Genomic DNA, 15,798 nt, shown 5'->3' with positions numbered 1-15,798 from the left:
GAGATAGAGAAATAGTAATTTATAACAAGACAGACATCTGACACCTGAATCCTTACAATGATTTCTCTACAGGATATTAATGTCAAGAAATATTCCCACTTACCATTATGATTTTTTGTTTTAATGCAAATTCTGAAGCAATTCTAAGGTTTTTCTTTTTTATGGCTTCCAGATGACAGTCCTAAAATTCCTCCTGTAAACAACTGCAGGAACAAATTAGCACTGAACTATGTCAAAAAAGGGCCACTCTTTTGGTCCAGAGTGTCAGGAGCAATGAGGTGTACATGGTGCTATGGAGAAATAGATATCAATTACTTTTGCCAAGGTGAGTGAGAAACGACAAATTGAAGGAACTTGGAAGATGACACCTTTTTCTTAAGTTAATTATTTTGAACAAAAATGAGTCAGATCTTTCCCCTACAAGATGATGCTAAGGTAAATGGAAAAAAAAAAAAAAAAAAAGCTATGAAGAAGGAAGGCTGCTTTTCTGTGAATGCAGAGAACATAGCAAATGTGCAGCACAGAATTCTGTTTCTCCCATCCAGAGATGGAAGCTATAGTGCAGTTGAAAAGACTTTACAAAATCAGTATTGAAAGACTAAGTATTGAAGTATTTATATTAGGCCATCACTCTGTTTTGTACTGATTTGAACTCATGTGATGTATCTGTCAGGAAAGGAGCAAATAAAGCATGTGGTCCAAAGATCTAATTGAGGCTATACTAAAATGTTTGGAAATGTGAAGGCACATGTGCTGTTTAAGCACTGTTCAGATTCTCACCCATATGAATCCACCAAGATTGGAGTTTGCAGCTATCCCATGCAAAGAGCTGTCTGAGGAAGAAAGAGAAGGCAATAACTAACATTTAATGTCAATAGTATTTGTGACATTAAATATCAATAGTGTTGCACAATGGATTATACATTCTGCCCTTTTTTTCTAGTTAAATAGGGCCCAGTAGTCTCTGGGGTTTTTTTGCTGAATAGATGTCATAGGATCAAAGAAGCAGAGAATGGGCCAGATTGGAAGGTACCGCAGGAGGTCACCAGGTCCAATCTCCCTGCTCAAGTAGGATCATCCCAGAGCATATTGCACAGGATTGCATCCAGACAGTTCTTGAATATTTCCAGTGAGGGAGACTCCACAACCTCTCTAGGCAATCTGTTCTAGCATGAGAGACGTGATCTGGTGCTATTTGGGAGATGGTTCATGGTGGATGAGAATGAGATGGATGAGCCTTTCTTCTTCATATTTCTGTGAGCACAAGGCAGTTCAAACACCACTACCCCCAAAAATGTAGTCTTTTGTATTGGCACAAGAGTAAAATTTACATGGACAAAATGTCTAGAAGAGCTAAATTTTGGCAGCAGTGGAAGCAATAGTTCATTCTGTTCATTAGAAATCTAAGGCTGCTGGCTTTGAGCCAAGGACTTTTTGGACTTTTTGGGTAAAGGAAGTAAAGTAAAAATTAGAGTTACTCTGAGGCTGCAAATTATGGAGGGTCAGTTCCAAAAAGTGCACAAGTGCTGGGTTTTAGCTGGCAGCATATATGGGATATGTAGGTAATACCTGTTGACAGCTTTTTAAACTTTATGTGTAATAGTTTTAATTTCAAAACTGGGCAGAAACACCAATTAATGTAGTGGTTTCATGTTCACTAAATTCTGGTCTTAGTACTCACTCTTTTTCTGTGGGAGAGAGACTAGGAGAAAAACAAAGCAGGCTCAAACTTAGAAACGAACAAATAGTTTTATTAACACACACTAAAAGAATAGAAAAAAGAAAGTTGGAAAAAAACTAAAACAGAATGAAACTCCAAAAACACTCTTCCCTCCCCTTACAAACTGTTCACTTTCCTACAAAACAACATAAAGAGACAAAACTTGTAATTTTCTGTCAGTTTCACTATCTGACAATAGTCTTTCATCAATTCTTTAAGGGAAGAGTCTCTCTTAGAGTCATGGGTCTCACTGACAACCCAGAACAGTTCTCTTGAGGGTTTTAAACTGTCACAAAAACAACTGCCCGGAGAAACCTGCCTTTGTGACCCTCCCAGGAGCAGTTTCCCAAGCTGCTTATGGGACATGGGTCTTAGACTTTTGCATACTGGGGTGTCACCTTTTAAAGATGACTAACTCTAAAGCAAAGGATTCTTCATCTCAAGGTACAGAGATATCTTACTTCTTCACTGGTGCAGGGGGCTTCTCATCTTTATCTCTGTTCAAGCATCTTATAGAATTAATATTATTTAGTCTATCACAAACACCTTTGCTCAAATCCACACACAAATCAAAACCATCATCTCCCCAAATGCATATCTTTCTCATGATTTAAAAGAATGACCTAAATATAGAGTTCATTTCCATGACTCAAGTAAGAATGGAAGAACCAACTCTTCAACTCTCTGTCTCAATAGTCTTTTCACTCTTGCTCTACTGACTTCATGCTGTTTTTTTCTTTATGTTCACTCTGTCCTTTCTTGCTCTCTCAGAGAAGGGCCAAGCTCTGGAAGCTTCATGTTGCTAGGAAAGGGTTAAATCTGCTCGGAGTCTTTGTCTCTCTCTCTGTAGCTCATAGTAGTATTAGACATTCAAGGCTGCACTGGTGGGGGAGGAAGAACTCACACAGAAACATTAGCGATCGGAGCACTCGGGCAGTCCGGAATCACAAAAAAACCCAGGCAGGATCATAAATGCCTTCTCAGCCCACGCCTTGGTGTAAATCAGGGTGGCCTCAGCCCAAATGGTGCCCATAGCTCTTATCAGAGGCCCGGCAGAGATCTCTCCCTGCTCCAGGGAAGTTCAGAGAAAGTAGTTGTTGTAAAGCAGCAACCTCTCCTTCCCCCCTCACCTTGGGAGCTGATGGAATCCAGCCAGGCCTCAGGCCAGCTCCCTGCCCAAAAGGGGGGAGCAGCAGGCCCAGCTCGATGTTACCTGTCTGTCTCTGGCCAAAGGTAAGAAGGAAAAAGACCCACCTACAGGAAATCAAGGGGTTTTATATGGTACTTCCCAAAGTCGTAGCCGACAATTTTCAGTGGTCAAAACAGATGCCAATATTCCAACTAACCCTCTGATAGGTCCCTGTCTTTTTAAAAGCAATTCCCAGGTCCTGACCTGGAGAATTATTCTACATTCTTCTATAACTAAAAAACCAAACTGTACTAACCCATGACATGCTGCTAGTTTACCTTTATTACTGCATGTAAAGTTCAGTGCAGATCTGTGTCCAAAAGATGACACTGGAAATTTTTGAGCACTTTTCAGCTATAATGGGCAGTAAAATATGTTTAATGAAATGGCATGAGCACACAACAACCTTTCAACCTTGTTGTACAGTTTAATATGCAGTCAACAGAAAAGTACAAGTGCATAAATGCTACTTCTCCAAAGACAAAAAAAAAGTCATTAACCTTTTCCTTTACATAAGAAGTGAAAAGAAGTTTGCTTTTAAAGGCAAAAAATGTACTCATGTCAGATGAGTACATGGACATAACACCAACAAAGTAGTGAATATTCTACCAATATTAGACATAAAAATGAATCAAAGTATTTCACTGAAAAATTACAAGCAATATGGCTAATACTTATACAGTTCTTAGGGCCAAGATAACATATATATCCCCAGCTGTAGCAGGAGTTAAGACGAAAGACATTGCTGAGGTGAATATTACTGGTTTGTCCTAGCAACCAGCTGCAAATGCTGGTCATTTACACTACACTAGTGAGATTCTAAAAAAGCAAGTGCTTCCTATGGAAGGTTTGTGTTACTGTCTTTTACGACAGCACTTAGACTCTTTGGCTCTTGGCTGAAGAGAGTGCTTTGTTGCATGGTGCAGTATTCCAGGAAGATCAAACTCATCGGGACCTGCTGCATTTTACCTTTGCTCAATAGCTTTGAAGGCTACATTGAGGCTTGTAACTCTGTTAGAAAGTAGATAATCCAACAGGATCATACCATAAATCCAAACACAGACAGTGCAACTGCTATTGCCATTCTAATTTACCAATCTGACCAAAACACACTGTATTAGCAAGGGGTCTGTTTTTGAAGAATTTCTTACATCTCTGTAAGGGTTCCATGCCTAGCTATGGAGAAGCTCCTAAGATCCTCTTGTACAGATAAGCTTTAGTAACAGTGCATCTGCTGCTCTGACAGTGCAGATAAGCAGCAAGCAGAGCTCTATTCTCCAGCTATGACCAGCCACCTCTTCATCAGCATCCTGGGGAAAAACTCAAATTGCTTGAATTTCTTCATTAGCTTTATTTGATGGAAGAAAATCAAGCACAAATATAAGTTTGTTCAAAATTATTGTTGTAATACAAGGCGTCTGATAGCAGCCTGATTGCAAAGGGGATAAAAACCAGAGGAGCAGAAGATCCTCTTTGACTTTTGGTTCTTTTTTGATTTACATCCTCTCTATTACATGCACGATCAAACTAAAGAAATTATGAATCTAAATTTTGGTGACCAGTTGCTGCTCTGGGGTGATGTAACTATCTAATCTGAAAGACTTTCCAGGTAGATAGAACACTCTATACCATGTTTTTCATGTACAGTAGTTAAAACATTTCTGTGCATTTCTTTTTAAAGGAACAAATGTCCTGGGATGTTTTAACTAGTCTCTGGTAAAGTGTAGTGTTACTGAGTGTAACGCCGAAAGTTCTTGAATCATTCACCTTTGGCAATTACAGGTCTCTTGTTTTCAAGGTCTGACCTGCCTTGTATCAGTGGTGGGGTTTTTGTTTGGTCTTTTGTTTGTTTGGGGGTTTTTGTTTAGTTTTTTGTTGTTGTTTGTTGGGGTGGTTTTTTTGTTGTTGTTGGTTTTTTGTTTGGTTTTTTTTAATGTGTCAGCAGCCAGACTGTGCCAGGTAGCATCACTGGGTATAGAGCCAGATTTGATAAATAGAATTTAGAATGGTATTCAGCATGAGTGATGAAGAATAGAAGAACTATTTGAGTGTTCTGTGAAGCTCTATTTCATGCTATTATTTTAATGCACTTAAATCTGAGACCACTGTCTAACTGTGTCTGTAAAGCAGAAATACTGCTTTCACCAAGAGAAAAAAGGAGAGGACTTTCTGAAAACTAAGGATAGGTTTCCAAGAGGGGCTTACCTATCCTTAAGTATCTATAAATTCAGCTCAAAGTTTAATTGTTCCAGTTCTGGCTCCTGAGGAGTTTTAACAATTTGGCCTTACATAGTTCCACAAAGAAAATAATATTTCTACTTCATCAGTGTTAACTTCCTCATGAGCTTTTGCAACATCTGGTAAAATATTTCATTCTGACACTACTAAAATTGTGTGCAATCTAGTAAGGCTTTTTGAACTCTAAGCACTTCACTTCTTCATAGTAAATAATAACTGTTAATTTTTTAACTGATTTTTTTCTCAGACATGAGAAAATGACTGTCTATGTCAGTTCTATTCCACTGTAGCACTACAGTCTTTTGAAAGGATGCTACCCTAGAGTAGACAAATGCAGAGTGCTGAGTTGCTAAAGATAACATCCTCAAGCTTTAGTTTATCAGTCCTGCAAGAAACTTAGTCAGCCATTGTGTTCTGGATCTCTAGTGCTTAGTAGCTATAAGATGGCATTTTTTATGTTTTCCTGTGCAGTTTTCTTCCTGTTGCTAAATAATTCTACAGTTTTTTTTCCCGACAGGTGTATATTGGAAATGACACAGGTAAGACAGCTTTTTAGGTTAAAATATATCTCTAAGTTTCTAAATAAATATATCAACTAAATTTATAAAAACATATGGATGGATTATAAACTTACACAGCAATTACTGATATTTATTACCCTCCAACAATTTAACTAATTTATATAAAATATATATTAAATGTTATATAAACATTTTTATTACAAAAGAAATATTTTCAAAAACCTGTCTTATTATTTATCAACATATATGGAGTTTATGTTAGGCAAGTAACTGTGCCTTCTGTTGAAAACATTTTTTGTTTTAAGATGTTTGTATTTGCATATTTGATGACAAAGAACTAGATTCTTTACCTAAAGCACTTAATAATTGCTTCATGAAATCATCTGTCTTCTGTAACTACTTTTGATTTTAATAAATGTTTTGCCATTTTAGCTGCCTCTTGCTGTGAGATATCAGGCCTTGTGTGTAAATTTATTGATCTGCATATAATCTTAAGTAATAATATGGCAAGCAAGCAATAACAAAAAAAGGCTGAGTAAACAATAACTATATGTTCTGGCAAGCTGGGAAAATTAACATGTAGCAGTCTGCTGTCTTCTATGTTTTTCAATAAACACTTTTTTGTGCATTTTCTTATATAGCTTCACCATATTAGAAAGAAATTATGTGTAAATATTTGTATTTACAAAGTTCTTTTGCTCTCTCACATGACTGCCACAAGGTGATGTCATTATACCCATTCACAGTATGAAATAGCATGGACTCCAAGCAGAAACTCCTAGATTGCTTAGATCATGTTTTATAAGGAATTAATTCAATAGAGGTACATAAACAAGTGATGCGAGGTAAAACTGTGTTGTAAAATATAGTCACTTTTTGAAAGTTAATCTTAAAACTGATGAGGGAAACAATCTGTAAGAGGACATTAGTCAAATGGTTTGGTTCATTTTGGGACAGATTCTTTTACATCACATTCTAAGGAATAGTTGGGGGGTTGTTTTTGTTTTGGTTTTCTTGTGTGTGGTTTTTGTTGTTGTTATTGGGTTTTAAGGTTTTAAAATTATTTTTTAAAGAAAGGGAAACTAAATGAGAAAGATGAAAACAAAGGTGCCATCACTTTTTACTCTGATTCATACTGAATAGTGTATGATTACAGATCTTTGTAGACCTATGAAGGATTCAAGATGACCAGACCGTAATATATTAATCTGACCTCAAGAAGTGAAAAGCTTAAAACAAAAGCACATTCAGATTTATTAAGGCATTTCAAGGACCCGTTCTGTAAATTAAGCAGGAATAGTTCTCAGCAACTGCTAATGAAAATACTTTGTTTTCTTTTGTATAATTTTTACTTTAAGAAAGTTAAGCATATACAGGAAATAAAAAGCGAGCATGAAGAAATGGAATCACTATGTTTAGGGTTTCAAATTTCATGTTATCATGGTGAATAAGGTGGTGGTGACTGATCTGCAGCAATTTTGTCATAAGCTGGTGGAGCATCAGGTACCTATGGTAAGGAAAATGGGGGTGAAAGATCAAAAATACCCAAACAATTGAGTTAAAAGAAAAATGACAGGAGAATGACATTAAACACACAGCAAGCTGTTTACTACTATTAGATACAGTTCTATGATTTAAAGAATCTGAGCTTATTCATTGTGTCTATTGTTTAAGGTTACTTTTTAAGTAGTATGTTTTCTGGTTTTGCATCAGCTTCACTTTATTGTTACTGTTCATCCAAAGTGAGAATTTTTGGTGTTATAAAGGCAGGAATATTTTTCTTATATATATGAGGTGGTTTTAGATTGATAATTCAGACAAATATTGAAGCTTTTCTTTAAGAGACAATGCAGGCAAATTGTCTTATTTCTAGTGGTAAAAATTTGAGCAGCTTATTTAAAACTGTTTGAAGTTAGCCTCTTCTCAATTCTAAAGCAATTTAAACATACCCATTTATATATATTTATCACTTCAATTACCTTTTTGGAAATTGAAAGTTTAAATGTTCATCTTTTCATAATGATTAGAAGAGCTACCACATTGAAGTTTTATAATGTTCCCTGATAATGTTTCTCAGAGTACAGTATACCAGACACAACCCATTTGTTATTTGTCAGAATGATAGAAAATAAATTTTTTACTATAGTCAACATGGTAGAAAAACAATTGGGGTTTTTCCGTATATTTTAGCATTCAGGTGTTGCATCTTTCTAAAAGATTGCAGAATGATCATTCAGTTTAAGAATAAATGTAAATTGAAGACAATAACTTTTAAAATAAGCATTCTAAATAGTAGATTTATTATTTTTTTAAAAAAAATTTTCCAACTAGTATTTTCTAAGTTGATATTGAGGCATTGAAGACTCAAAGTATGAGAGAATACACCACGGGAGAAATCATCAAGTGCCTGTTTAACAATATTATCTCACTATGTCTTACTCAGTTTTAAGTGAGATCTTGAGTTGCAACTTACCACAGAATTAAAGTCTCTGTAGCCCTGCAGAGCCATTTTGCAGTCCAGTATTTCTCCCCCACCTACCACGTTTCGTATTGTGCTCACACTAGAGCTTTTGCTCTGTGACAGATCATAAAGAAATATGGGGAAGGTGAAAGGAAGAAGAGACTGTGAAGTTGGAGCAAAATTTGATAGCACATAAACAGAATGTATTAGAATCTGGGATTAGACACAATGCAAGTAAGATAACTAGCACTTTTTGCTGTCCCTGCTGACATATATGCTCTCCTGTGTAATCCAATTACATTGCCAGAAAAATAAGTATCACATTTTTAGGTCCCAGACTGATGCAGGAGCTTACATTTCATGTACCCAAATGCCTCCTCTTTTTTATGCCACCCATTTCTTTTCCTTAGTTTGCAACCTTTTTGTTTTCCATTTTTTCAACATTTCTTTTGTACACATTCTGTACCAGTTCTCCCCTAGCCAAAAACAGCCTAAGAAAAATATGATTTTCAAAGCCAGAAAGTAGCAATTTGTGATGAGAAGGAATTAAAAAACAGATTATGCTTTTTTTTTTTTTTTTTTTTTTTTTTTTTTTTTTTTTTTTTTTTTTTTTTTTTTTGCCAGGATATACAAAGTAGGCATTTGATTTGACTTTTGAAGGGATTTTTTTGAGTATTACCTTCATTTTTGCAACATTTCACTATGAAAGTTCAATTTTTAGATATTCTGCAAGTTGATATATGTATTGGATAGCTGGATACTTGGATAGAAAGAGAGTGGGACAAAGTTACCAGAAACGGCAAGGAAAAGTACTTGCTGACTTAGATGAGAGCTTTTGCTGCGTTTTTGAGTCACAGTTTATATCTTCTCAAAAATATTAGGATAACTAAAAGATACTGTAAAACATATATTTGGATAAAGCTTTGGCCTTTTTTCAGGATGATGGAGTAGAGTTCATTTTTTTTTAAACAGCTGGTGCAGCGCTTTTTTTAAAATTCATTATTAGACTAATGCTGATAAGACAATGATGATTTGGTTTTTGTTCACTAGCTCTTACTCTAAGCCCAGGACTTTTCAGTGGCTCATGCTCTGCCACAGAGTGGGTGCACAAGAAACTGGAAGGGCTCATGTCTGGGACATCAGAGCTGGACTAGCCAAAGGGGTATTCCACACCAGAGAACATCATGCTCAGTATATAAATAAGGGATTTGGCTGGGAGGGGCTGACTGCTGCTTAAGAAAGAGATGGACATCAGTTGGGGTTGGTGAGAAACAGTACTGGGCATCACTTGTTTCTTTGGGATTTTACTGCTTTCTTTCCTTTTCATTATTATGATTATTAGTAGTAGATGATTATATTTTGTTTCAATTTTTGTGCTGTTCTTATCTCAACCCGTAAAGTTCACCTTTTCTTACCAATTCTTCTCCACACCAGGGTGGCAGTGGGAAGTAAGCAAGTGTCTACACAGTGATTAATTGCTGTCTGAGGTTAAACCGTAAGATGCTTTCACTTTACAGAATTCAAAAATACCTCCTTTTCATAGGAGAGGGAGCAAAACTTCAAAAATAAAACTTCTAACAATAGATATTATGAGAAGGATTGTACCTTTTTTTAAAATATTTTCTAAGAAGATACAAATTAAAATATTTTTAAAGTAGTCTTAAGAAAACAAATCTCAAACCCATGCCACTTTTTTTTTTTGTAAATTTTAAAACTGCAAGTCAGATTTTATATGGATGAATCACACATCACTAATATGTGAGCATATTTACCTCCTTGTAACAGTTATTTTTCTGCTCTGCTTCCTAGATTTACTCTAATCATACCTGGTTTTACCCCTTATTTAGGGGTAAATATTAGGAACAGTGAATATATTACTTTTATTTAAATGAAGGGACAAAGAACATTTCTTTGTTTTGTGTAAAGATAAACAGAATGCTTCCTACAGATAATTTTTTTTTTACTGATGTGTTGTGCAAAATTGGGCGACCTGTCCCTTTGCTTCTGGTTCCTCTTACCCCTTTGTGTGTCTGGCAAGTTGTTCAGGACAGGTTGTGTTTCATGTTGTGTGGTTTTGTCTGTGATATATGTCAGTGTAAATACTGCTTGAGAGAATGATGTCCTGTTACAGATTTGATGTTCTCTGCTTTAAAGTAATGCAAATCAAAGTAATATGTTATCAAAATAATAGCATGACAGAAAATGAGCTGCCACACTTACCTGCAGACTTTTGTAGCCGCTACGTCTTTTGTAATACCAGCAGCCAAAGGCAAGTAAAATTGCCAGCACCAAAATGAAAAGTCCAATACCCAGAGCTCTGTTGGGAAAGCAAAACAAAATAATTTGCACCACAGCTAGATGCATCCTCCCCAGAGCAAGAATGGTTAGACCAAAAGTTTGTGTCAGTGTCCTTTTATCAGAGAAAAGCATGGAGCAGAATTTACCTCTGAAAATAGGTAAAGTATCAATAACTTCAGCCAGTTGCTGTAGATTTAGCTGTTAGCTAATTTCTCTACCAAGTTCTTAAACATTTTAAGAATATATTTCTTTGAAAATAATTATCTGTCAGTGACTACTGATTCCAAAAACATACCTGTCTGTAAATCTAGCAAATCACAGCATTGTGATATTGCAATTGAATGTGAATTGCAATGATGCTAAATTTCTCTAGGCAGCAAGTATTTAAAATGTATCCTAATTGCATAATATTGCAACAGCCTCTAATGACAGAAGAGGGGTTTTGATACATAAAACACATTACAACCTTAAAACACGACTAAGAAACTTTGAATTATACAGAAAGAGTTCTATAAGGATTTCGTTTCTGCATGACATACTAGGCACAGTATTGTTGTCACTGGGTCATTATAGGGAAAATATGCTTTGCAAACTGCTGTAAAACATCCTTCCTACTGTTCATGGGGACTTGGCAGAAGCAGCACTGTTCCACTCTATGTCAAAAAGCAAGCTGACAAAGTAATTTCAAATTTTCTGCTCATAGAAACCATTCCTTTAGTGTTAATATCCTCCCTGTTGGGACATATCAAATTCATTCTCCTTTTTTGTTGTTGTTCTTTGCCTGTTCAGGAGCAGAATAATATATGAAATTATTAAAGGAAAAAGAGTTTGGGGGAAAAAATTACTATGTGAATCAGGATAAATCCATTCTAACGTACTTCTGTATGTCTTATGCCTAGTTGCCTTGCAGTAATTGCCTCAGGCTTTTTCATTGGGACCAGATGGTGTTAGTGGGGTGTTACGTGACTTACCAGAGAGTTTTTATATCTACTTGCTGTCATTTTCACTGACCCCAAGTCATATGAAGGTGTATTTCCTTGTGAACTAAAAAGCCTGAAAGGATCAAGCAGATTTGTGTGGCAGAACAGGCTGCCTTTTTGTCTGAACTTTTTGTTTGCTATTTGAAACATGAAGCCCCTTGCAGACAAAGGGATTTTCTTTTTCCCAAGTACCTGGATCATGTAAGCTGCTCCCACCCCTTGAAGACTTTGTGTGGCCTGCAGGCCTGTTTAACCCAAGAACAGAGCTCACAGCAGTCACTTTTCTGATGCAGCCAAAGTGGTGACGTGGCTCCACTGGTTTGCCACTCACGCCAGCACAGTACGAACTTGGAGGGACTACTTCTCCAGGCAGCTGGTGCCCTCTGTACATTTTTAGACTGTCTGTTTGTCACATGTTCTGTTGTTTTAGCTGTCCATCAGCCTGTATGTCCCCAGAATGTATTTCTGGAGCTGGTACTTCTGACTGCACATTCCCCATCTAACTCCTTCCCTAACTACCCAGATGTTGGAGTCCAGGGCATTCCTTTGGTTGCCCTGGAGGGTCAGGGACCTGGGCAGGGGGGTCTGGGACCCCAGCCCAGGGCTCAGAGAGACACTGGCTTTGATTTCAGTCCATGGGAAAAACTTCCTACACTGAGAGAAGGTTTACAGGCCACAAGAATGTGAGAAATGGTAGTTTAGCTTATGTTTAGAATGAGAAAATAATAGTTTTAGGTTCCTAGCATTGAAGTGAATGGGGACAAGATGGAGAATCTGAGGCGTTGTCTCCTTCTCCTTCTCCTTCTTCTTCCCTCACTCCATTGCTGCATTGACGTGGCACAAAGTAGTTAGTGAGGATTGGGTCAAAGTAAAGATGACCTTTTTAGTAATAGTGATAGACATTGGTAAGAAATAGTAAACAAGAAATACGTAGTAATTAGTATAAAAGATAAGGACAGCCCAGCTCGGGGGGAGACGTGAGGAATCCATGCAGCTGCGAACATCTTCTCGAACTCCGAGAAAATTGTAAGATAAGAAACAATAAACGAAGTATGCAACCTTGAGAAATCTAAACCTAAGAACTCCGTCTCTTCCTTCGGCTCGGCTCGGAGCTGTGCAGGGGAGCAAAGGACCCTGAAACCACCTCAATGTTGGGGTAAGCCCCCGACACCCAGAGGCTAGTATGGAAAGTGTACACAATTTCTTGCAATTCCAGTTAAAGCTGGAAGTTGTGCTGCTAGGAATCTGGGCTCATATCTAGAATTCTCCTGATACTGGAAGGAGAGTGTCAGTTTTGCATATCTAGAAAAACTGCTTACAGTTGCAGCCACTAGAATTCACAGCATAGAGGTGAGCATGCCTAGTTTCAAGTGCTGTAACGTGACTAGCCAGCTTTTTTTCTTTTTTTTTTTAAGAACTGAACTGCTTTGGATAGACTATTAGAGAGCTTTCCCCTTTGTTTATTCTTTTTGCCAGGGCTGATGGAGAGCCAGCTATCTTGCAGTATGCATATTTGCAATAAATCATTAAGTTTGGGGCCCAGTAAGCCAGTACTAGCAGCATAATTCACATATAGATATTCCAAACACAATGGAATTAATAAAACAAATAGATGTAATAAAACATCTATTGGTGAGCTGGGTGGTGTCTCCAATAATCCCAGATCAAACATATTTTATTGTAATTCAAAGATAAAAAATATTTGCCAGAAACAATTTGTGAGTCACATTTGCATGGCATTGATGTCTTTTGGGGTTTTTTTAACCATTTCTCTGGGGGCAGAAATTAAGACAACATCTGTTTGAAGTTCCTAAGAGAGGTCTGTGAATCTAGAGATTCAGTCTACAGATCACCTTCCAACAGCCTCAAAAATAAATTCTAAATAAGCATCAGTAAACCTGGTAAAGGCTAAAGACTTGTGATCATATGATGTAACTCTAGATTCTTGAATTCTACAATTCTGACTTTTCTTAACATTGAGGGCTCTCTAAGATTGCACTATGACAAACATAGAGAGGACTATAAGATACTTAAAAGGCACTCCGTCAATGTACAACAGTGACTTTTTGGAGACAATTTTCTGTTTTTCTTCCGATGCAAATTCTTTCCCCAGCTTACATGCTAACATAGGTTTTGATTTATGCTTACTCTTCTGCTGCGAAATAGATGTGTCCTTTCCCTCTGAAATAGTTGCCATCCAGGTGGTTATATCTTCTGGGCATTTTGTGAGGTTGGTCCTGCTCAAACCTCTATGGTAGAAACACAGTGTGTCAGTGTGATAAATAATTTGTTACCTTTAAGGCATAGTATTTTCAGCTTCTTTGTTTTAATGGGAGCATTTTAGGGAGGCAGATTAATCTGATATCTTCAGAATCAAGTAGATCAATGTACTCATGCAACTCATGCAATTCAAGATAACACTCAAAACCATAACTATAGTCTACATACCACCACTGATATCAAGGTGTTTGCAACTGAGCGTAACAGTGCAGAATTTGATGTGATCTGTTAAGGTACCAAATGATGGCAGACTTCTGAAGCAAAATCTAGAATATAGGAAAAAAAAGGCAATTTACCTAGACAAGAAAAACTGTTGAGAAAAGAAACCAATATTGTTCTTTAAAATAGTTGTTTTTCTATTCAGTTATTCCCTGTAAGCACTCAGGGGACAAGGTTTCAGTCGCTGGAGACTCTCAGAGATCTGTTGAATTTTGGATGGGAATACTGATTTGTCTGCTGACAATCTGAACTCAGATGTGTAGGGAATTTATATTACAGTCTTTATTCCCAGTCTTTAGGTGATAATCGTAGCTGTCTGAACAGTTAAAAATCTATTCTGTCAAATATAGTGAAGAAGAAATCCACACATAATCCTGTTTCTGTAATGTGAAGAGCACAACAACAGATCCTACTTGATAGTATCCCACTAATCTACCTACCTTATACAGGTAAATTATAAAACACAATGACTTTACTGAAGAGTACTCTAACTGAGGAAAAAAACCATTTTGCATTTACTTAGAGACAGTCAAGCCTCTTCTAAAGAATAATTATTAAGCAAAGCTGAAAATTTTGTGTAAAACAAAAAAATATAAATCTTACCTCCTTCAGATGTGTATTCTGTCTGTTAACTGAAGGCATATGCAGCTTTCTTAGACTTGGTCTGGTTTTTTCTCCTTTGATCTGTCCTCTTATGACTATCACGAGTTTAAATTCCTTTCAGTACAGCTTCTGAATGCATTAATTAGCATGAAAGGGGCAAAGACTCAACTTCTCCTTTTCTTCTGCATCCTTCTCTCTTAAAAAGCAGCAGAAAATCTTATTTCTTGATGAATTATATGTGCTCTGAGAGACAGCCCAACATCTTTTTACCTGCCCAAGCTTCTAGAGTGGGCAAACTCTTTCTAGATTCAAACACGTTTTTATCTAAGGCTGCTTATTTTGTTACAGACTACTGGAATTTTTGCACGTATTTACTATAGCTTTTGTTTATGCACACTTTTTGCACCATTTGAAAACTGTGCAAACTAGTATATGTGAACCAAAACTCATTACCCTGTGACAGAAGTGTCTTAGATTAAGGTAAATAAGTTTAATTCTATACTGAGAAGCAAATACTACAACTAAGAGAGGGTCTGTCCCATGGGCTGCAGAACTAAAAAGCCTGGCCTTTGCCTGTACTAACACTGTAGTAGTTCCATTTACAAGCTCAGGCAAGCAATGGCAGTCTCTGATTGATTCAGAGGTCTGCACGCTGTGATATACCAGCAGTTAGTTAATGCCAAAAGAGCAAGGAGATAAAAGAACCATGTTCTGCTTGTCATTTGTCCTAATGAATCATTAATCTGAGCCTCTCTGTTCCTCTACAGATTTTTTGAAGTTTGAAGGATTACACACTTTTAAGTTTGCACTTGTCTTTGAAGCTGTGCACTGGGCTCTAAATGTGGTGAAAATGGCTGAAAGACTCAAAAGAAAATAGGAAAGGAGAGATAATGTGAATGACCAGCATCCATTTCTTTAGCTAGTATGGGGCTGCTTCTGTGTTTTTCCTAATTATGGTAAAAATCTGTCCTGTCTTTATATATTTTTCCATGGTAGTGCCTAGTGAGTGGGCCAGAGGCAGTGAGCACAGACTGAAACATAGGCTGGGCTCTCTGAACATCAGAAAAGCCTTTTTTCTGTGAGGATGACTGGGCACTGGCACAAGATACCCAGAGGGTTTGTTGAGTCTCCCCCATTGGAGATCTGCAAAAGCCATCTGGACACAGTCATGGGTAACTGGCTCCAACTGGCTCTGCTGCAGCAGGGGGTTAGACCACAGGACCTCCAGAGGTGCCCCCCAAACTCAGTCATTCTGTGTTTAGTGCCAGAAGGATCTAAATGGTTTTGCT

General features: G+C 37.1%; 1 protein-coding gene across 1 annotated transcript; it reads right to left on the bottom strand.

Moving 5' to 3' along the window:
- Window positions 1-6,921: 6,921 nt before the first annotated feature.
- Window positions 6,922-14,547, bottom strand: MLANA (melan-A). The gene is made up of 5 exons (XM_040089367.1): window positions 14,510-14,547; window positions 13,556-13,654; window positions 10,350-10,446; window positions 8,142-8,243; window positions 6,922-7,175 (listed from the first exon to the last, which is right to left on the bottom strand). The coding sequence occupies exons 2-5, from the start codon at window positions 13,627-13,629 to the stop codon at window positions 7,107-7,109; spliced, it is 342 nt and encodes a 113-aa protein (XP_039945301.1). The 5' UTR covers window positions 13,630-13,654; window positions 14,510-14,547; the 3' UTR covers window positions 6,922-7,106.
- Window positions 14,548-15,798: the final 1,251 nt, after the last annotated feature.

This window comes from Hirundo rustica, chromosome Z, assembly GCF_015227805.2.
Source record: "Hirundo rustica isolate bHirRus1 chromosome Z, bHirRus1.pri.v3, whole genome shotgun sequence".
Lineage (NCBI taxonomy): Eukaryota > Metazoa > Chordata > Aves > Passeriformes > Hirundinidae > Hirundo > Hirundo rustica.
Note: the sequence above shows the minus strand (reverse complement) of the source record. Positions and strands in the feature narration are given on the sequence as shown.

Excerpts from the sequence above, each read along its gene's own strand:
- MLANA (XM_040089367.1), bottom strand. The coding sequence starts at position 13,629 with ATGCCCAGAAGATATAACCACCTGGATGGCAACTATTTCAGAGGGAAA. Across the intron at positions 8,244-10,349 it reads GCGGCTACAAAAGTCTGCAG|AGCAAAAGCTCTAGTGTGAG; the intron begins GTAAGTGTGGCA and ends GATCTGTCACAG. Across the intron at positions 7,176-8,141 it reads ACAGAGACTTTAATTCTGTG|GTACCTGATGCTCCACCAGC; the intron begins GTAAGTTGCAAC and ends TCCTTACCATAG.